General features: G+C 38.0%; 1 protein-coding gene across 4 annotated transcripts; it reads right to left on the bottom strand.

The window, feature by feature from the left end:
• Positions 1-456: 456 nt before the first annotated feature.
• UBXN4 (UBX domain protein 4) lies at positions 457-20,859 on the bottom strand. Of its 4 annotated transcripts, none has more exons than XM_039342347.1 (14): positions 20,572-20,859; positions 15,619-15,721; positions 14,624-14,652; positions 13,279-13,397; positions 10,194-10,332; positions 9,701-9,785; positions 8,994-9,048; positions 6,751-6,915; positions 6,030-6,157; positions 5,424-5,526; positions 4,607-4,738; positions 4,228-4,430; positions 1,607-1,741; positions 457-635 (listed from the first exon to the last, which is right to left on the bottom strand). In XM_039342347.1, the coding sequence occupies exons 1-14, from the start codon at positions 20,651-20,653 to the stop codon at positions 587-589; spliced, it is 1,527 nt and encodes a 508-aa protein (XP_039198281.1). In that variant the 5' UTR covers positions 20,654-20,859; the 3' UTR covers positions 457-586. The 4 variants fall into 4 exon arrangements, with proteins under 4 accessions (XP_039198281.1, XP_039198280.1, XP_039198282.1 ...); XM_039342346.1 differs by having other exon boundaries at positions 9,701-9,788; XM_039342348.1 differs by lacking the exon at positions 20,572-20,859 and adding an exon at positions 15,820-15,978 and having other exon boundaries at positions 9,701-9,788.
• Between the last annotated feature and the right edge of the window lie 1,347 nt (positions 20,860-22,206).

A 22,206-nucleotide genomic window follows, 5' to 3' on the forward strand; every position in this document is an offset into this window, starting at 1 on the left:
ATGATGATGACATAACTGGATTTAGCCAGATAGGTGGTTAGTGAACTTTGCTTACACTTTGATGTGAAAGGGAAAGGGGCAGAATTTTATTGTTTTTCTGTGAAATCTGTCCATTTATAAATCAACCTCAATCCAATCAATGAAAGTTTCTTCACTCCCCCCCCCCAAAAAAAAACATGCCTGGAGCAATTGTAGTCAAAGACTATATAAAACAATAGTTTTGGAGCTAATGGCTAGTGTTAATCCAGCCTTTGACTATGATAGCTCTGCATTTTCAGTGAAGGCATAAAAAGCACCTTTTTTTGTGCTATGGGTAGTTTGCCTGCTATAGCCAGTTCCGCAGTTTCCATGCCTTTTCTCTCAATTGTTCTACTGCACCACACTGCATGAAATAAATATGTAACAGGTATTTTAGCACTAATTATTAATAGCTAGGGTTGAATAAAAGAATCATTATTTATTACTTTTCAAGCAGCTGCACCATTTATTGGGACATCTGAGTTGGATTGAAACTGCAAGCATGTCTCTTTAAAGTGATAACGTCAAGCATTTAAGGACTTTAAAATCTCTTCCAAACACCAGTGGATCACATCAAATCAAATAAGAGGCAACGAGAAAGGATGTTGGTATTGATCCTGTACCAAAAAAGAAGGCATAATAAGAGAAAAGCAGGGCATCTATTTTTGTATGTTAACCCCCTCCCTTTCTTTCTGTGAGAGTCGAAAGCAATGGAGAGTGGGGCACACCTTATTTTATATTTGTAAAAAGACCGTGAACTAGATTGAACTGTTAATCTGAATGTGCTTTTCATTTTTCTGTTGTACTCTACATTTCCCTTTGATTTTTTTCAAAGGTCTTGTCGAGGCAAGAAACATTAAAAATTAATCTGACTCTTCCTGTATTTCTGTTGCTATGTACAAATAAATAGTTGAACCAGAGCCATCAATGTGATACGATATAATCAGCGGTAACCACAGCAGCCACGTTGAATCACCAGACCCGGTCCCCAAATAGGATCCGTTTCCTTCCCAAATCCCCATTTATCCAAGTCAGGAAGACAAGTGGTCATGGGGATCATTCCGTGACGCTCTTTATAAAAAGTACGATACGTCAAAGAACGATCATGTGATGTACCAAAGATTAGGGAGAAAAAACTTTATTGAATGCTGTGAGATAAAAACTATGAATATTGGGTTGTTGTTACAGAAGCATTACAGGAAAAAAAAAACCCTTATCCAATTTATTAGATACACTCTTCTAGGCTGAGTGACTTGTTTGGTATTTGGAGATGCCTACTTGCTCAAAAGATTTATATAGGTAAAAAGTGTCTTTAGAGGACTGCATAAGTAGTAAATATAAAATTCTAAACGCTGATGGGACATGGAGGATTTTTATATTCTTTGTTTTTGGCAGTAGTTACATTTGCAGAATCCAGCTGCTGCACAAGTAGGTTAGCATTTATTCCACATGCTAAGATGAGGAAAAAGGTACGATCCAGGCAGAATAGCCATCCAAGCCCACTTATGCAGCAGAATGTTTTAACTGAAGCTAAATCAAATAGGAAAAAAAAAATCAGTGATTTCTATGTACAGTTTACTCAAACTACATTTGTTGGGTTGAATTTCCATTCCAGGTATTATTGTCATCCTCTCCATCATCCTGAGTTCTCAGTCGGTAGATCTTGCCTTCTTTCTTAAACTCTTCATTCCGTTTTTCCAATACTCGTTTCCTAACTGCTTGTCTGAAGAAGAAAGAAATAAGAGATTGAGTACAAATTCCAATAGTGGCAGAATTCATATCACTATTAACTCTTGATCTAATTTTTTGTCTTTTTCATTCCAAATTTAAGGAAGTGTTCATGAGAGCCAGAAGACTTAACTTGTTCATAAAGCATGGATTCATGTCACAATGTATAGACCAGGGGTAGGCAACCTTGGCTCTTTTATGACTCGTGGACTTCAACTCCCAGAATTCCTGAGCCAGCAGCTGGCTCAGGAATTCTGGGAGTTGAAGTCCACGAGTCATAAAAGAGCCAAGGTTGCCTACCCCTGGTACAGACAATGCCCGAGTTACGACCATTTGTTCAGTGACCATTCAAAATTATAATGCTGAAAAATATGTACTTACAACCCAGGGCCCAAGTTATGGCTGCTGCAGCGCCCCTAAAGTCATGTGATCAACATTTGGGTGCTTGGAGTCCTACCTACACTTGTGACTGCAGGGGTAGTGCAACTCCTCCCCACCCATCACCACCCATCTATGCTTCTTTTGACTGCCCTGCCCCAGTGGCACCCAGCAGCAGGACTGGGGCTGAAGTAGAAGAGCCAAGCCCCAGTTGCTCCCACTGCCTTGTGTTCCACAGGTTCTGCTATGCCAACTTTTGTTGTGTGATTCTCAGTTAATGACAACAACCAGGATGCAGGGATTGCAGTTGCTAAAGTGATGCTGCCATGTAAGTCTTGCTTTATGACCGCTTCACTTAATTCTGGAAATCCCGGTTTCAATTTATGATCATACATTGAGGACCAATATGGTGGACTGCTGACTTATTTTCAAGGCACAAATGAACAGCTAGAATATGAAAATTAAAAGCAGCTATTTACACATGGTACTGTTATCATCAGAGACCATTTCCTGAGAATGGCTTAACTTCACTAGTGAAGATGCAACAAACTAGGACATTATAATGCCAACTGTTTCAGTCCATCCCATGAGATCAGACAGCATAGGCATACTTCAGGGCTTTACATAAAACAACTAGATAACCCATAATCTCTTGATTAAAGTAAAGAATCTTTACCAGATTCTTCAATGCCTTTAACAATGGCCAAGCTAACATACTGCCTACACCAGAAAGATTGGGATACATTCAGAGATGTATCTCCCTTGAAAATGGCCCAAGTTGAACTGTACAGTACAAACATCAGCACAGGAAATGTTTTATGGCATTCTGCATTATGTCATACAATGTTTTACAACATTTGCCATATTTCAATTCCATGGAAGTCATGGGTCCAAAATGCCATATTTCAATTCCATGGAAGTCATGGGTCCAGGATTTTGGATGTATTCTGTAAGTTAGTCCAATTTAGGTACCTTAGTTCAAAAATGGCTCTATGAAGAAGCACCGTTTTGCTTAGTTAATGGCTACAGGAATGAGATTTTTAATACTATGTAAAACACTGCCACCTAGTGGGATCCAGGGGATATGATTATTTTGTTGAAGTGCATGCTCTGTCCAACAGCGTGTGCCCGAAATTCAGATGGCCCTAACCCTATTGGGTTAAGATAAAGTTTCCTCTTTCCAGTCAACTATGAATCTAGAGGAAAGTGCTCATCTCTGTTTCTTAACTGAGGCAGTCAGCATTGTCTGAAGATGCTTCCGTGGTCATGTGGCCAACATGAATATATGGAACACTGTTACCTTTCCACGGAAATGGTACCTATTTATCTACTTGCATTTATAAGGTTTTGAACTGCTAGGTGGGCAGGAGTTGGGGAACGTAACAGGAGCTCACTCCATTGCACAGTGTGCTCAGGTCTCAAACCTGGGTTGTCAACATTCCAGTTGACAAGTTCAGCCTCTTTAACCGCTGAGCCATCGCGGCTCCCTTGGCCTTCCCTAAGGCCTTAAGAACATGCCTTTTCACTCAAGCATTGAATTTCCCATCTTGAATTGGCTTTCTGAATATGCCTGTGGTTTGGCCTGATTGAAAATTTAAAAAAAATGTCCTATGCGGATTGCCCAGAACCACAGTTTGTGAGATGGGCAGCCAGCTCAATTAAATAAATAAATAAACAAACAAACACTGGGTTTTTTTTAGTCCCCTGCTATAGTTACAGTTGGATTTTACAGTTCATGGAAAAAATAAACTAAACTTAAGAATAACATGAAGAGTCAAAAGAAACTTCTACATGAAGGGACTTTAAAGCCTGTCTGCCTTCACTCTTGTTTGTTCTTAAACTCTTCATAATTGGGAGAGGATTTTTTTTTGGGGGGGGGGGAATCACTAGCAGCAACACATTACTATTTTCTCTACTTCATGAGTGGATCGGATTCTTTCTCTAATTTTATATCCTCAGGCTCCAAGTCCATTTCCAAGGACCGCCCTACTGAGTAGAAAATATTTGGAGTTTGTGCAGAAAAGAGGAATCAATACTCTATTCTCGTCAGTCTCTTCGACTGACAAAAAAAATCTTGATGGGTTTAGTCGGAAGTGTTTGTACCTGTTTGCCTCTGCAGTGCTAGGTGCTGAAGGATTTGAGTGCTGCTGTTGATGTCTTGCCGGAGGTTGGGAGGAAGGAGGGCTGGTAAACAAGAAATTGCTAATAAATCGCCAAACAGCCATCAGTGGGTAAAGGATTGTGCCAAGGAACTTCCATAAATCTCCACTGGAAGACTGTACGACTGCTGTAGCTGGCCTTCCTGCCTATTTATGGGGAAAAGAAGCAAATACCGTTTAGAAACTAGATTTTTTTTTAAAAAAAGAAACTTTTTACTGTATTATGTACGTGTTTACTAAAAACGTATAACTTATCTCGTAGTAAATTTATAGTTATTTATTTGAATCTTGCATATTTTTGTTGTCCTTTTTTACACGCTTACAGGCAACAATACTATCGAAGCACTTGGAGCAAGTCCCAGGTCCAATAATTTTTTCTTGTAATCTTCTTTGGTAAATTCTCTTCTGGGGAACATTGTTGCCAGTGAGAAGTTGCCATATGTGTTGCCAACAATCTGTAACAACAGAACAAGCCAAGTTAATTTCTATTCTTTAGAAACAGGAGGAAGTATAAAGGACAAGCCGTTTCCAAGACAAATAAGATTTTCATCCCAAAACTGTTTTCATAAGGAACTGAAAAAAATTCTTCATCGACAGTAAGAATATTTGGATGCTCACTTGCAATGATTGTTCAACTTGTATTAGTTTGGTTCTGTATTACTGATATGTTCGGTCGCAGACAATGTGCCTTACTAATGTCCAATGATTTAAATAAATGATCATTCAAAGCAGAAATTAAGTAGGAGTATTAAAAAGGTTATAGGTCCTGAATGTACTTTGAAGGAAATGTACTTTCTTTCATATGTTTACCCAGTTTTTATGTTAGGCAACAATGCTTTTCCTATTATAGAACAATCTTTTTCCCACAAGAAAAGAGAGAGAGAGAGATACCAAATTTCAATTGCCTTATTGGAGCAATCGATGGGTGGGTGGATAGACAAGGCTGTAATCATGTAAATATCATAAACACTGACTGGGATGCTTATGGGTTACTCACTTTTTGCAGTATGTAATTCAATTTTAAAAAATCCTCCTTATTAAACCTATTTCCTTAAAAATTTTAAAGGCAATAATTTGGTTCAACTATTAACAGAGCTTCCATTTAATTAACTTTTGGAAAAAGAAGAGATGCTTGTTCACCTGTGCAGCAAACCGGTGAGCTTCTTCCAAGGGGGCATCTGAAGGGAAGCTATTAGTGAAAGAAGATCCATCTGGAAGGCGAAATTGGATTCTTGCTATAGCACTAGGGAAGATATTTTACATTAAAAGTCCGGATTTTTAAACACTTCGTTTTACAAAGGACACCTTCCCAGCATTTAAATTATAGAAACACAGGTGGTTCTACAGAACAAAAGAGCTCATTACTTAATCAACTGTAGAAGAGTAGTAGAATCCGGGATGCAGTCAAAAGAGGAATCAACCTAGACTCACTTGTGGCTATGTAGCAACTCTGGGCTGATTCCTCTTTGGACTCCACCCCCAGGTTCTGCCACTCTCTCTCTCTTACTTCTCTTACAACAATGGAGAAAGAAATCTGTGAACGCAGAATAAACAAATTTTCTGCCAAGAAGCTTTATAGCCCTAAAGTAGGAGAAGGAAAGGAGATAAGCACTGAAATGAGAACTGGGATGAGGTTAGAATAACTGGCACTTGCATCCAAAGTTATAGGTCTTGAAAAATGCAAGGGTGGTTTTGTGCAGGTTGAGAATATAGGGATTTGTAACAGGGTCTGAAAAATCTAATTACCTTTTTTCCTTTTGAGACATTTCCTTCCTAGCTTCCATTTCAGCTTGCTTAGCCTGAAGAGCAGCAGCTTTGGCAGCGTCTGCCTCTTCTTTCGACCTCGCAAAACGAGCTGCTCTTTCAGCACGATCCTTCACGAGACAAAAAAGGTAGCCTATTACCGTAACTTTTTAATATCAGCTGCAAACATCAGACATCACTGTGATTTTGATGTAAAAGGGATTGTATTTGAGTTAGATCCAGATCAAACTATTCTGGATCGTGTTTGGTATTTATTGAGTTAAGTGCTGTCTCCTTAAGAGATGGCTTATGGGAAATGTAGTTAACAGGTCAGTAGTAGGAGGAGCCTCTGAGCTCTTTTTCAGGACATATTTGCTACGTGCCAGTTTGGAATGCCTTTGTTTCATCCAGCCTCATGGCTCCTAGCCACACAGCTTGAAGGTCCTATGCCAACATGTAAGTCTTCTGCAGAAGAGGGGAAAATCCATCATCAAATTACCTGTGGAATGAGCTACAACGCTAAATATGTTTCTGGATATAAACTATATTTGGATAGATCCACTGAAATCAGTAACGAGCAAGTAAATACTATTCTTAAATATATCGATTAAATATAACTGTACTCAAAGCACCCATGATCCACGTCCATTATCAAGGAACTATATTTAGGACCCATGGGCTGAAGTTTTCCTTGTTCAAGTAAACCACATGCTTGAATAATTACCATTGCAATTTGCTGCCTAATGCGTTCCCTAGCAGCTTTCTCTTCAGCTTTTTCTCGGTTCCTTTCTTCCAATATTCGTTTTGTAAGTTCGTCTTCCTGTTTCCTTTTATATTCCAACATTTCTTTCCCAGTTTTTCTTCTTTCTATTTCTTTTTTTATTTCTTTCTGAATAAAAAAAAACAAAAGTTGTATCTTATTTACTGGACTTTACCTCACCATTCTATTTGTTTAATAACCAAGATAGCAATAAAAATGCAAAATAGAAACAAATAGCAGAGCTAAAAACAGCTAAAAATCAAATATTAACAGGAAAAAATGCATTTCACAATTAAAAGCATGGTGGAAGTGATGTAACTAACCTCCAGGACACAGGGAAATTAGGAGACAAGTGCTTCACCCTAGGAAGCACATTCCATAGCCTTAGAGCTACACAACAGACAAGGTGACAAGGTGAGCCTCTGGTAGTGGAAGTGTCTTCAAAACAGCCCGTTTTACTAATCTGAGTATTTATTGATTTTGTACGTTGAGTAATGCTGCTGCTTCTTGCTGGGAAATCCTTGTGAGGTCCATTCTGATTATTAGTCTGAGTGACTGGACAGTTTACAACAGTACAGGTCACCATTTGGACCTTTAAAGATTATTACCAATATTGTGAATTGTGGCTAGTAAGCAACTAATAGGCGGTACAGATCTTTTAGTACAGGAATCTGCTTACGTTTTGTAGTAATTGATTTAAATCTAAAAAGATTAAAAACTTGAATCTTTTATGTAGTTCTAGCCCAATGCTGGGCCACGTTCATAGCAGGGTTATTTCCAACCAACAAGTCATTCTGTGTGCATGTCTGTGCCAGGGGGCACTGTAAAAGATGGAAAGTTGTTAAAATAGTACAGGGGCAGGCAACGTTGTCTCTTTTATGACTCATGGACTGCAACTCCCAGAATTCCTGAGCCAGCTATGCTGGCTCAGGAATTCTGGGAATTGCAGTCCACGAGTCATAAAAGAGACAACGTTGCCTACCCCTGAAATAGTGCCACATTAACAATAAATAACCTTGTTCTCTGGGAGAAACCCAATTTTTCCATGTGATCTTTAGTTCTAGCTAAACCAGTGCACAGTCTATTTAAACATCTCCAAACCATCCATTCCTCCTCCAAACCTCCAGGCCACTTCTCAAGTGGCTCTATCCAGTTATGAAGATGTTGGCTTGAAGTTTCCATCTTTTTAATTGTTTTTTTTTTAAGTGAAGTAACAATTTGCTTGGTGCAATCTAAAAAGCTCCTTCTTTATTTCAATCTTTTTGTAGGGAGTATTTGGCCAAATAACGGGTCTGTTGGATCATGCAACACCTTTCCATATTCCATATCTTGTGCCATACTCTTTCTATCGCCAGGTGGAGCTATTCCCATTAAGATACACAGTTTGTCAAGTAGGGTGGGATAGAGACATCCAGTAATAATGCAGCATGTATCACTAAGCACCCTATCCACCTGTGTATAATCTGTGGACCAGCCCCAAATGGGGCAGGCATACTCTCCTGCCAAGTAACACAATACAGGGGCAGCCATTTGTAGAATAATGGGGTGGGCACCCCAAGTAGATTCAGCCAGCTTACTAGAGTGTAATTCCACTACTTTTGGGGCATGTCCTAACAGGAAAGAAGGGAACCATTGCAAAACAATACCCCCAAAGCTCAATCCTATCAAAGGGTCTGTGGGTTGAAAATATTGAAAGCCACTGTAAGGCCGCAAAGAACTAGCAAAATTTCATTTCCCCTATTTATGTGGCCCATCTCTAAGAAAAACAAATGGCCTTAGTACCCTATTCTAAACTAATTCCAAATTAACACGAGTCCAAAAAATGGTTGCAAGCCACAATTTTTGAACCACCTTGCTTGGGAATGAAATATCTAAATCTTGTCTAAAATTAGAAACTAGAAATGATACCCAGGTTAAGGGAGAAATTTAAAAAATAAAATAAAATAAAATTATAACTATCTCCTTTCATATACCAGAATACAATTTGGTGCTCAAAGAGGCATTTAAGTATCTTTCAGAATCAAGGGCCCAGTCCCAGCCTGGCTGAATTAATTATCAGCAAAGGCAAGGGTCAAATAAGCAATGTAGTAGGCCTCATTTCTCCACCTCTCTGCACATTTCAGAGATATTAAAATAAATCTGTGTTCTGCCAAGTAGAGCATTCCTAGAGGGAGGCTGGCAATGATAAAAATCAAATTATATTCTACCTGTTCTTCTTCTTTTTTCTTCTCTTCTCTTCTCTCTTCAAGTTTTTGTGTCACTCTATATTTTGAAGGAAAATAATAAGCTCATACTGAAACTTAATTTCCGATGAATGAAATCTCATATCAAAGTCACATCCAAATTTCACAATTCACCAGTGATAACTATGCTACAATAACTTAATTCCACGTGTTTAGAATGCAACATACTGACAAAAATGTATGTTTAGGAAATAATGCAAAAATTTCCAACAAATTTTGTTCCTATGATCAGAAGGAATTCCAAGCGCTATCATATGCTATACGTATTTCTATTGTTTTCCAAGCTTTCTACATACACACACCCTTGTTTTTCCTTATAAAATTTATTTTCCAAAACTTGGCTTCTTTCCTAAGGATGACAATTCTGGAAAAAGCATTGATACAAGTTTCATTTTCTGATTTCATTAATTTTTTAAAAAAATATATGTTTGTACAAATATAAAATGTCCTAATGAAACCTCAAAGACTCTAAGGCAGTGTTTCCCAAACTTGACAATTTTAAGGCATGTGGACTTCAACTCCCAGAATTCCACAGCCAGCACAGCGTTGCTGGCTGTGGAATTCTGGGAGTTGAAGTCCACATGCCTTAAAATTGTCAAGTTTGGGAAACACTGCTCTAAGGCATACCAAACTAAATACTTGCATTAAATTGTATTTAAAAAAATCCATACCTTTCTACTCTAGCAGCAAGATCATCCGTAGTCTGTTCTACCCGTCTATCATCTTTCTCACTTGTCTGGACCAAATTTACTTCACCTTCTCATAAATGAGAAGTCCCATATTTTAAAAAAAGACAAAAATTGAGACTTTCGTTATAACAATTATGCAATTATAATTATATAATATAATTGTATATATCAATCATTTCTGATAATAAAAATACCCAACAGTTTTGTCTGATTGTGTTTTTTTAATTTAAAGAAATGTTTTATTGCATTATAAAATGCAGTAAAAAGAGGCACAGTTCTTTACTACCATTTGCAAACTAGGAAAGGTGTGAGGGAGACATACAGAAGGTTCGAGGGACACACAAAGCAATTAAAGGTTACTAACACAAGGAGGCAGATCCAGTGGGTGATCAGCTATTACTAGGCTAAATATTAAACTTAATGGGATTGGATAGCAACATCTCAGATCTATAAAGAAAGAGCTAGTAATACTTACCATCTGGCGTTAAACGCAATCTTTCTAGCTCTGTTTCTGAAGTTTCAGCGGTTTGTGATTGAGAATCTTCTGGGTTGCTACATAACGAGGAGGAACATGAAGCAGAACTTTCTAGCCCTTCGGCTTTTATTAAGTGCATCTAGGGAAGAAGGAAGTGTTGACATACATGTGTTGTACTTATTTTATACTCCACTTATTACATTTAAAAATGTGCACTCTTGTTACATTTCAAAGAGCAAAATACAATTCTTTTTCGCCTAGTACGCACACACTATGTCAGGCTATATTTCAAAAATTATTTCTAGCCTATGCAACATGATCTCTGCTAAATGTCTCAACTATAACTTCTATAATGCTTGCTATAAACATGCTGCCTGGAGCTGATGGCAACTGATATCCAAAATAATTGGAGGCACCAGGTTGCCTGCCCATGGTCTACTGTATTTACTAGACCAGGTGGCATTTATATCAACAGAGTTTCTTTTCTAGTAGGTTATTAGCCCACTTTTCCAAGAAAGGCCTGACCACATAAACAATGCAAATATATAAAACGGGGGATTATCTTAGGAAATCTGACCCTAGTAAGTAACTAATTTCAGAAAGGTGTATAGAAAAAAATAATATTTAAAATAATATATTTCAATATCACCTCACTATGCATTCAAGAAGTAACTGCTGTTTAATGACAATAATTGGGACCAGAATTTCTGTCACTGTGACATGGGCATAGAGCACAACAATGCCACCTAACAGTTCCAGCAGTCCCTAGTTACCCTAAGTCAGGAGTAGGCAACCTTGGCTCTTTTATGACTTGTGGACTTCAACTCCCAGAATCCCTGAGCCAGCATGGGATTTGAAGTCCACGAGTTGAGCCAACTCTGGGAGTTGAAGTCCACGAGTCATAAAAGAGCCAAGGTTGCCTACCCCTGCCCTAAGTGAATAACCACAGGTCATTAAGTGAGCACCTCGTGTGACCATGACTTCCAATTTTCTGCCAGCTTCCCTATTGACTCTGCTGCAAATCACAATCGTGTAACACACAGAAATGCACCAGATCACGACCATAGGCCCATGGAGGCGCTGCGACAGCCAAAATTGCAAGAACCTGTCCTAAGTACAACTCCTTCAGCATCATCCTAAGTTTGAACAGTCTTTGAACAAGTGGTTGTTAACCAAGAGCCTTCTGTAATACTAAATGATAAGTAAATAAAAGATTATTTTCTGACAACAAAAGCCAAGTGTGGAATAATTTATAGATAACACTGCTGCAACTAGCATGTATTGTGAGCAATATGTTAAAAAAACTAAGAGGATTTGAATTCTGTGTAAAGAATAAATTAATTCCACATGGCTTTTAAAGAGAAAAAAATCATTTACAGTGAAGTTTTCCTATTGTATAAAGGCTGAAATTATTATTAATTTTTAATCCTAACTATATATATAAAAACCCAAGGAGACAAACGTATCTAATACTCCTTCCTCCTATTTTTCCCACAACAACTGTGTGAGGTGGTCTGGGCTGAGAGTGTGTGACTGGTCTGAAATCACACAGATGGCTTTCATTCTTAATTCAAACTTAGAACACAGTCTCCTGGTTTATAGGCCAGCCCTTGAACCACTATACCAAATTGGCTATCCAACCCAATGTATATCAGAAAGTAACAATTTATTGCATTTAATATTTTATTCCTCTGACAAAAGTTCTCACGACTCATTACCTTTCAAACCTTGAATACAATAATGAATTTGTTTAATTGAATGGAACTAGAAAACGAAGAGTTCGTGTGTATATATTTATGTAGTTATATATATACAGTTTGTACGGCCATGAATTCACAAAATGTAATTCTTGATAAATAATGTAGGATTAAACACAAAACAAAATAAATAATAGGCATAAATGAACCATCACAGCACAATGTAAAACAGTGCAGAGGCAAAACGGCAGCATGGTCAAAATCCTATATCAATTTTCCAGACAGCTTCATCTGATGTCCTAACCAGTCCTTGGAAGAAAAATCATGTTTAAAGCCTTATGAAAGGGCCAGGAACACCTGAATCTGGAGGTAGGGGTGTGTAGGAGGGCCTTCTATTTCAAGGGGCAGGGTGGATGCATCATTCTGCCATCTCAATTCTGCCACAAGACATCTACAAGGGTGACTAATGCCACCTCAATAGTGTACACTGATCTGAAACCCAACTGAAAAGAGTCCAGATAAACTGTTCAGGGCCACTCTGGAACTGTGAATATTTTTTCATCAAGCTTTCCTGGAAAGGGTGGCAGAAGCAGGACAAAAACTGTCCAGAACTGCTGAATTCAGGTATGGTTTCCTGAAGAGGTGAAGATCACTGCCTCCTTAAGAATTGGCAGAACCATACCATTCTTATATAATGTAATCACTACTGCCTGGATCCAACAACAGGGATCTGTTCTAGAGGGCCTTATTCAGCCAGGATCTCTTACATAAGGGGCCACAGAGAACAGAAAGGCCATCAGAATGTGACCACTGAGTCAGGGCTTTAATAATCTGTGTCAAATTCATGGTTGCCATGCTGGTCATGAACTCCTGAGGTTCCTATGACTTAGCAAAGAAAAACTGAAATTCCCCAATATGCTAAGTCTAGGGAATTCTGCTGCTAAACTAACCACTATTCAGCAAAGAGACTAAAGTTGGCAGAAATTCCAACTGATCTCTATGCCCAACTTTAATAAGGCCTCACACCTTGTTCTGCAGAACAGCACTTTCGAATCCCACCAGGATCTCTTCAGTGACAATAAGTACTCCACTATCCCTGCCCAGAGGTTGCAGCTAAAGCCACACTTGAAACCAAGGTGGGCACATTTATAAGAGAAAGACTAACCAGGTTTCAAAAATAGATACGAGACTAATATCAAGTCATGGATGGATAAGGCCTCATTTAAATGCAACTTAGCGTACAATAGCAACAGCTGAAAGAGTGGGCCAATAAAGTATAGACTTGTTATTGATAATGTACTCTCCATCTTTTACAAGCTTGGCATAATTTTTTTAAAAAACAATCTTTCACCTTACTGAAAAAAAAATCACATCCAAAACTGTTTTACCTGTTTGACTTTATGAATTCTTGCAATCAGTTCTTCTGCAGAAACACTGCCAGCAATTACTTCAAGAGGTATTCCATTATCTCCTATAAAGAAACTAGATGGAATACACACTACTGGATCTATGCAATAACAGTAAAGGATAATATATTATCATAAGAATAAATTAGAAAAGCAAAGAAAATGGGTTTAAAAGAAATGGAATTACTGAAAGGAAATGGGCAATTTACATTCTGCATACAGCAGACCTGCCAAACTTCAAAGGTTCTCCAAAATGTCGTTTTCTGCTGTCTCCTAAAACTAAATAGACAATTCAAAGGAGAAGCTGTACTTGAACCTTACTGTTTTTAACACTTGCAGTCTTCCACATTTGACGACTACATCATCAACATTCTTATGCGTGGTTTGTAATTAATTGCTAACCGTAACTTCTAGTCCAGTAGCCCATTTCCAACCACAAATGAATGGATATTTGAGATGCTCAGAAGTAGGAAAAAAGCAAGTGTCCTAAGAATCTGGTACCAAAATATCAGTTGCCTCTGTGCACTACAGTTCATTTTTACTAATATTAAAGATAATATAACATTCTATACTGATACATTTAAATCTTTTATAGATTTTTAAATTAGTGGCCATAGTGTTGATAGTGAAATCCCATGAGTTGTAATGGACAGTACTCAAATGTTTCAATCAACGGTTCATATAAAACTAGATCTAGAACTGTTGAGAGCAATAAAACATTCTGTAATCAATGGGACACTGTTTCAGAATCAGTTTCCTACATGGTAAGTAACTGTCAGAATCCCTGTTTTCAGCAAACTATGGCTCTATGAATCTAGCATGAAGCTAAAAAAAAAATATAAGAGAAAAATATATGGGAGACTAAAAGGCTTTTATTGTGTTCCTTGACTGAAAACAATAAAGATGTATGTATGTATGCATACATGCACGCATATCCTGCCTTATAGTACCATCAATATATATAATGTTAAAACCACATAGTGCTAAAAGTTCTACCTTGAGGAGAACAAAAAACTTGAGGACAGTGGATATAATGGTGAACAGAGAAGCATATGAAGCTATAAAACATGTATGCATTTTGTGGAACAGTACACCATACAAATGATACAAATGGGCTTCAAAGCATGATTTCAATGGAGTGATCTGATGGTTTCGCATAAATGAGAGGTCAATTCCAAGGCTATATGATGGCAAGTGCAAAAATTGTTTGAAGAAGCAGGAGATCTTAAAAATATAGCAAAGAAATAAGAGATATACTAGACCACTGATTTTAGTTTTGTAATCATGTACTATGAATCTTTATAATTCTATGATATTCAAAGGATACAGATTTGTGAGAACTGCAAACAGGCTTCACTGTGTAAGAGAAAGCATTTATTTACTATTATAACCATAAATACAAAGAATAGCACAAAAAATTAGATATACCATATTATTATCCATATAACTGCGTATTATTTTTGAGATTGCACCGAATTAGTTTGTTATTCTTTAGGATACCATACTGAAACTGAGAAATATAATGGTACACAAGTTACATAACATGGTTAATCCTAGTTTTCATTTATTATCTATTATAAACATAGTAAAGGCTTCTTTGCTGAAAGGGCCATAAGATTTTTCACCTAGCTAAGTAAGTTCTTTCATTTGATTTCAGTGAAATGAGAGGTAAGAATGGATCAGTTCATATTTTCCTGTTTGGTTCTTCCAGTTCCCAAAGTATGTTGTCAAAGTTAGATTAACACGTCAGTTAATCTTACTGCTTTTTCCTTCTCTTTCTTCCATCATATTTCCTTTCTCCATTATTCATTTTATGCAAGAGAGCAAGAAACTATATTTTATATTCCTGTGGAGGGAAGGGTTGTTGAGCTATCATGAAAAGTGAATTACTATACGTATTCCTATAAACACATACACAGCTTAACATTTCTTCAATTCATTCTAAATTGCCTTTAAAAGAGAAAAATATATTTAGATTCTAGGACAAGAAAAGTCCTGGAAAAGTGGGGGGAAATGTAAGAAAAAGCTTTAGGACACACTGCTCTAAACTGTGAGGCTGGGAGAAAAGTTCTAAAGATGGTCAGCCTTCGTATAAGCATTAGGGATTTTAGTGTGAAAAGTATCAGCCAGATCTTAATTTGGCTGATGGCCAAACAATAGGAAAAATATGAAGTGAATTATGTAAACTATATTCTTAATATCTACTTGTACAAATGTAATATTTCCTCCCTGTAAATTAACATTGTTTCCAAAATAGCTGATTAGAAAGTATCTGAAAATAAAACATTTATTGAGAAATAAATACAAAAGATATTGCCAAACCTTTGGGTATCAATTTTAATAGCCACAAAGTCATCTGTTGCTGCCTCAGACACTTTTGCATTCTCCCAACTGGCAGCCATTTCTGTGGACTGTTCATCTTGCCCTATGAAAAACATTCAGTTTTAGAGATGTAAAATGCAAATTGCAACATACCCCACATACAAAAACAAAAATTATTACTTTAAAAACAGGAATGCTTACATAATTCCAAAGTTGGGTTTGATAAAAAAAAATTCAGGGAACCTACAGATGAGGTTCTCATATATCAATTTTAAGAAACCCAGACTAGACATATCACAAATGGCAGGAGATGCAATATCCAGACAAACAGCTCCAGAATAACCAAATTAAGAGAGGCCTGGATAAAAAGGGAAAATAAGAATGAGCATGCTGATTCCATATTTCCATCTCAGTAATCATATTCTCAATTTTATGATGAACCTCTAAAGCAGGAGGATCTCTTTGATCTATAGAGGTTCTTTATTGAATCAAAACCTCTTATTTTAATGCCAAAACATTAAACTCACCTCACTGCTCAAATAAGATAGGTTAAGAATAAATCCAACGTGATTGTTTGAAAAGAATTACACATCACACTTCTCTTTGACCACTGCCATGTTTGAAATCTGGACAAAGTAGTGATTTTATTTTGGATAATATATTTATCACTTATTTTACTATGAGATATATGGTAGAGAATATTCTTTATAATGGAGGAGATAAACTTCTGGGGATTTCCAAGAGTATTGGAAGGAATGTCAACAGGCTTATTTAGCTGCAGGAATTGAAGGACCTGAGAACAATAATTGTAAAAGGAGAGTGAAAAGGCTAGGCTTTCTATGAACATCAAGAAAATAAAGGTCATACCTACTGGAAAACTACAGGATTTAGGATAATTGGTGAAATGTTAAAAGTAGTTGACTGTTTCAGTTTTCTAGACTCTAGAAGATTATGGGTATACAAGACATCCAAATAATAATAATAATAATAGTAATAATAATAATAGGCAAAAGATATGGGGGGATACTATGTAAACTCATGAAAGACCCTGAGATTTCATCCAAAAAAACCTGAGGCAGTCAATAGATAGACACTGCACATGAATGAGAGAGAATTATTCCTTGAATTATAATGCTAGAAGAAATGGCTTCATATGCCTTGTATTGTCAAGAGGACCAACTTAATACCAGAGGAAATCAAAGCTAGGCTTGAATGTTCACTAGAAACAAAGATCATGAAATAAAGACTATTATACTTTGGCCACATTGTGACGGCAGATCCAACTATGATAAATACTTTAATATTGGGGAAGGCAGAAAGGAAAAAAGGCAAACAGATGGGGTGCTAGAATGGTATAATGTAGGAGTATAGGGGTGCACTTGATATAATGTATAGCATAACCTGTGGACAGCTGTTATCCATCAAGTCACCAGGAATCAACCAATTGGAAGGAGTGTCACAGTTCTTACACTAAAAAGGAGGAACAATGAGAATATTTATTATAATTTCTTATTTTATTTTCAAATGAGATGGTAGGTATAGTTTGATCTCCTCTCATATAATCTGTTATTTTTCTTTTCTGCATCTAAAAGAAGTTCTAAACTTCAAAACCTTCAGATCTGAGATAGCTTGAACTGATTGAGGTGAATGAAAACTGAGATCCAAAAATGCAGAAGGCATTATTACTAATTTAATCTGAATATATTATTCTGGAATTATATTGTAATATGACTAATAACAGCACTCACTCAAAACAGAGAGCAATAAGTTCCTGTGGCAGATTTTCAGGAAAGAATATTGAGATTAGATTTTATCGAGGGAAAAACTATATAGCAATTCTAGTTTATAAAGCTAAATCACATAAACAATTTGCAGCATGTTCTGTTTAGCTAACCAGAACTGGAAAACCAAGATATATCATTTAATTCTATGGTTTAGCAATTAACTTTCCAGTTGACATTGAGTTATATGCTAGGATTTACTGATTACAGTACATGATAGAAATATAGAAAGGGAAAAAAGTCCATAGCATAATGAATTTTTGTTGCTATTTAATTTTAAAAAATAAAAATAGTGCCAAGAGGATGTTTTAATCTTGTCAACAGAATAACTAGCATCATTACTTAAATTAAAAGATTTACCTTACTGATAGCAACAGGAAAATATGTGGGGGAAAGCCTAATGCTAGAAAAGATACAAGCTGTATACTCAGAATTATTACCCTAGAGAAAACCAGACAGAAAAATAAAAAACTCAAATGTATCATAGTCCCCTAGAGGATATTCCTATGTGATGTAACATGCAGAACGCATGCAGGAATCATATGATAGTCAGATTAATGACTATATTAAAATACATTGTTTTATATATACTTATAATTTCTCACTAGACCATAAATGGTTTCACTTTTGAATTAAAACAACTAGCTGTAGGCTGTAAACTGAACAATGAAATAATCCAGTTAGTGAAAATACCTTTAAATTCTTTAATCTGTATTAACTATACCATAAGAGATATCAATATCAATGTTCAGTTTAATATTTAGAAATTGAATTCACATTCATTTCTAAATAGCTGAAAATCCAGTGACTAGGCTATTATTTTTCAGGTACACGTTTACAACTGTTGCTTCAGCACACAATAATTCTACCATCTTGTCAGTGAAGAGAAATGAATAAACTCCAACAAGAGTACTGTAGCACAATTATTGTTTTCCTGGACCGATTCAGCCTGAAGCACAAAGCACATCTTGTTTAGTCCAAAGACCTTCTTGGCTCCTTAACTTATCATAAGCAAATAAGAGGCCAAAGACTATTACACATTTTTAAGCTTCTTCATGAAGATTCCTGATATTCTTTTCAGTTACAGTAAAAGAATTTTCAAAAGATATTAGTGAACTTGAGAAGAAAGAAATTAGAAAGGAAAGCAGATATTTAATAGGTGATTGTACAACTGATAGAACAAGGTTGCTGGTGTTTTTTTTGTTGTTTTTTTTTTAGTGTAAGATGAAAGGAAGCAAAAGTAGCATTAAGACTATGGACCCGCCAAAGATGTGGTAGATTTGAGGTAGCTTGGGGAATGTCAACCAGATCAATATGTCTTCGGATACATTCAGGATAGCCACTTCAGTTTAGTCCACTAGACTGAGCAAAAGTGCTAGATTTATTATGCTTGATAAACTGGCTAGTTAAACTTGAGACCGATTTTGAAAACAGTAGAAAATTCCATTCTTCTAATTTGTTGAAGCCCAAGAGTTGAAGGGCAAATGTAAAGAGAAAGTATGGAACACCACATTCCAGCTTTGGAAAGTGGCAAATTAGACAAGGTAAAATTTTAAACCAAGGTGTGTCTGACACCTCTTCTCCCCAAATAATCAGATTTACTATAATGTGAAGCACTGTCAATTTTTAATCTATTCAATGTCAGTGAAACGTCAAAGGCATTCTGTTTGCAGCTTATGCTGACATTGCAAGCCCTCTCACAGAAAGGTCAGAAAAATAGAGAAAAAAGATTCACACTAGCATTCAGCTCAATAGTAAAAAAAACACACCAGGACTAAAACTAAACCTCTGTGCCCAGTGACCAACCTAGATTGGATTCTGCAACATTATCCTGGGACATGTACAGTATATTTGCCTTCATTCATGAGTAAACATACAGTTACTAGGAATAAGGGGATTAATAAAAGACACAAGATCTAGATTAGGAAGAAATGGAGAACAGAAAGAAACTCAAATGACAAGTCTAGAAGGCTCTTTGTGGAGGACACTTGAAGAGAAAACATGCAAAGAAGAAATCAGGCACAAATAGTTCTTTGGATGAAATTCCTGGGCTGAAAAAATAATTTGAAACTAATACACACCAGCAATAGTTGTTTTTACTTAGAGGTAGTCCTCAACTTACAACCACAAGTGAGTCCAAAATATCTGCTGCTAGGTGTGACAATGGTAAGTGAATTTTGCCCTATTTTACAACCTTTCTTGCCACTTGTTGTTAAGTGAATGACTGCAACTGTTAAGTTAGTAATACAGTTGTTAAGTGAATCTGGCTTTCCCCATTGACTTTGCTTGTCAGGTTTGCAAAAGGTGATCACGTGACTCTTGCAACCAACATAAATACATACCAGTTGCCAAGAGTCCGAATTCTAGTCACATGACCCATGGGGATGCTACAACATTTCTAAGCGTGAAAAACGGCCATAAGTCACTTTTTCAGTGTAACTTCAAATGATCACTAAAGCGAAAGGAGGTACGTTGAGGTCTACCCCCGTACCATGTTTTGTACACTAGAGAAATACATGCAAAATTGCAATGCACTTTTGTTGGCTGTTGCTTCGATCAGCATACGTCACATTCAACAACCCCTAGCCATTCTTCAGTTACTGGGGATAATGCACCACCTATGCTTATCTTGCCTGATAACTCGAAAAGCGAAACAGAATTAAAGATTATTCTTTTTTTTATTTTGTTTTTTAGCACCCGGATGAGACACTCTGCTCGCGGGCCGCAGGATAGACTGAAAAGTTGACGAAAAGTCCCCGAAGAAGGAACAGCGGCAAACCCATGCCGAGTAATCTGCCAAGGAAACGACACGGGGGGGTACGGCTGTGCAGTTAACGGAGTCAAGGTTGACACAAACCAGCTTGTACGGTTTACAGGCCACTCCGTCCGGAGGCGACCAGGTTGGCAGAGGCCGTGAGGAGAAGCGCCGGAGGCAACTCTTTAAGCCTCCCCCCTTCCCTCCTCGCTTCTCTTGGGCGTATTTCAACGCAACCCTCTTCTCCGAGGCACAGGTCCCTTGCCACCCGCTCACCCACCCACCCCGGCAGGGCTTTTCCATTCCCTCAGAGAGGAGGCCCAGCGTCCCTCGGACGACCCAAGAGGCTCCGCGTCGGATTCCCAGGGGAACAAGAGCGCTGACGCGGCGCTAACCAATCGCGGACGGGCCCCGTACCTTGCACAAACACCACGAAGACGGCGCTGCGCTGCTTGGCGGCGGCAATGGCGGCCGGGATGGTGCCAGGGAACCACAGCATAATGGCGGCGGCGGCGGCGGCGTCGACTCCGCACGCAGAAGACGAACGGAGGGGGAGAGAGAGACCAAGAGAGACGGTGCACGCGCCTCTCGTCGCTCCGGCCCCTTGACCCTCCCGCAGTCCGTTTGCCTCGTACGGGCGCACGCGCGTCACAAACGTCACCCTCGCTCCGGAGGCGGTGACTCTCCAACTACTTCTCTCCCCCCCCCCTTTCCCTCAAGAGGCGGTCGGCGCCGAAGGCGCAGGCGCACCTTTAAAGCGCTGGGTGGAACAAGTAGGCAGGCGAACGAGGGGAACGGGAAGGAAAGTCCCGTCGCGGAAAAGCCGCGCTCTGATTGGTCGCCGAGGAGTGTCTTGCTGAGGTTTAGCAGCAGCAAGACGCGGAGGAGAGCCCGGTGATTCGAGGGTGCTGGATTAGTCCAGGGTGTAGCGTGAATTAAAGCAACGACTACAACAACAAAATTAAATTAAAAGGATGGTATTGGGCAAGCGTATATAGAATATTGCAGTTCTAGTATGTCCTAGACCAGGGGTAGGCAACCTCGGCTCTTTTGACTCACGGATTTCAACTCCCAGAATTCCTGAGTCAGCTATGCTGACTCAGGAATTCTGGGAGTTGAAGTCCACGAGTCATGAAAGAGCAAAGGTTGCCTACAACTGTCCTAGATCTTGAGCCACTCCGACCACTTTTTTGGAAGAAAAAAAATGAGCAGATTTCACCGATAACTCGTTTCCCATGTATTCGGAATTGGAGTACCACAGAAAGTTATGCAATATTGCACAATCGTAGTTGAGGCATCAAGGTTAAAACCAGGAGACCAGTGAATTCTGGGCCAGCCTGGGGCATGAAAGCCGGCTGGGTGACTTTGGGTTAGTCATTCTCTCTCAGCCCAGCTCACCTCACAAGGGTTGTTATTGTGGAGAAAATCAGAAGAACGGTACCAAAACTATAATTCTCTGGGGATTATGGAATGAGTCTTCCTGCATTTTAATATAAAGGCCCCTTGAGGGGTCTCCAATCTAAATACTAACCAAGTCAGCTGGGTTTTCCTTTGTGCTTGCAAAGCTTAAAAGGTCTTATTTGGGCGTTTCTGTTACCTCTGGTGGTGTGGTGTGTGCAATAGTTTATCAGAAGTGTACATAGGAGTGAAGTTAAATATTTTTATCCATTATTTTAACTTTCTAGCATTTCAGATGGTAGGAGAAGAGTTGGAGGTTAGCAATCATTAATGCTTCAAGAAAGTATGATGAAAATTATGTATCTTTTGACAACATAAGTCCGTTTGCTCCTGGAGAAGCATGATTTCAGTTATTATTTGTCAGAAAAACTGGTCACTGAAAGCACACAGCCAAACAAAAATAAAACATCATATGAAAACAGATGATAAAAACATTATTGCAGTTTACCTTTATTTTGCTACATAGATAATTATTAAATTATTAAATGTAAGTGGCACATTTAGTTTTTGTTGAAACTCTAATTAAACTATTCATTTTATTTAGAGGATTGCCTAATCCCATCCCAGGATCACAGAGTTGCAGCATTTGAGTTC

Source organism: Crotalus tigris, unplaced genomic scaffold (genome assembly GCF_016545835.1).
Source record: "Crotalus tigris isolate CLP2741 ecotype Arizona unplaced genomic scaffold, ASM1654583v1 scf7180000017790.654992, whole genome shotgun sequence".
In the NCBI taxonomy this organism is placed as follows: Eukaryota; Metazoa; Chordata; class Lepidosauria; order Squamata; family Viperidae; genus Crotalus; species Crotalus tigris.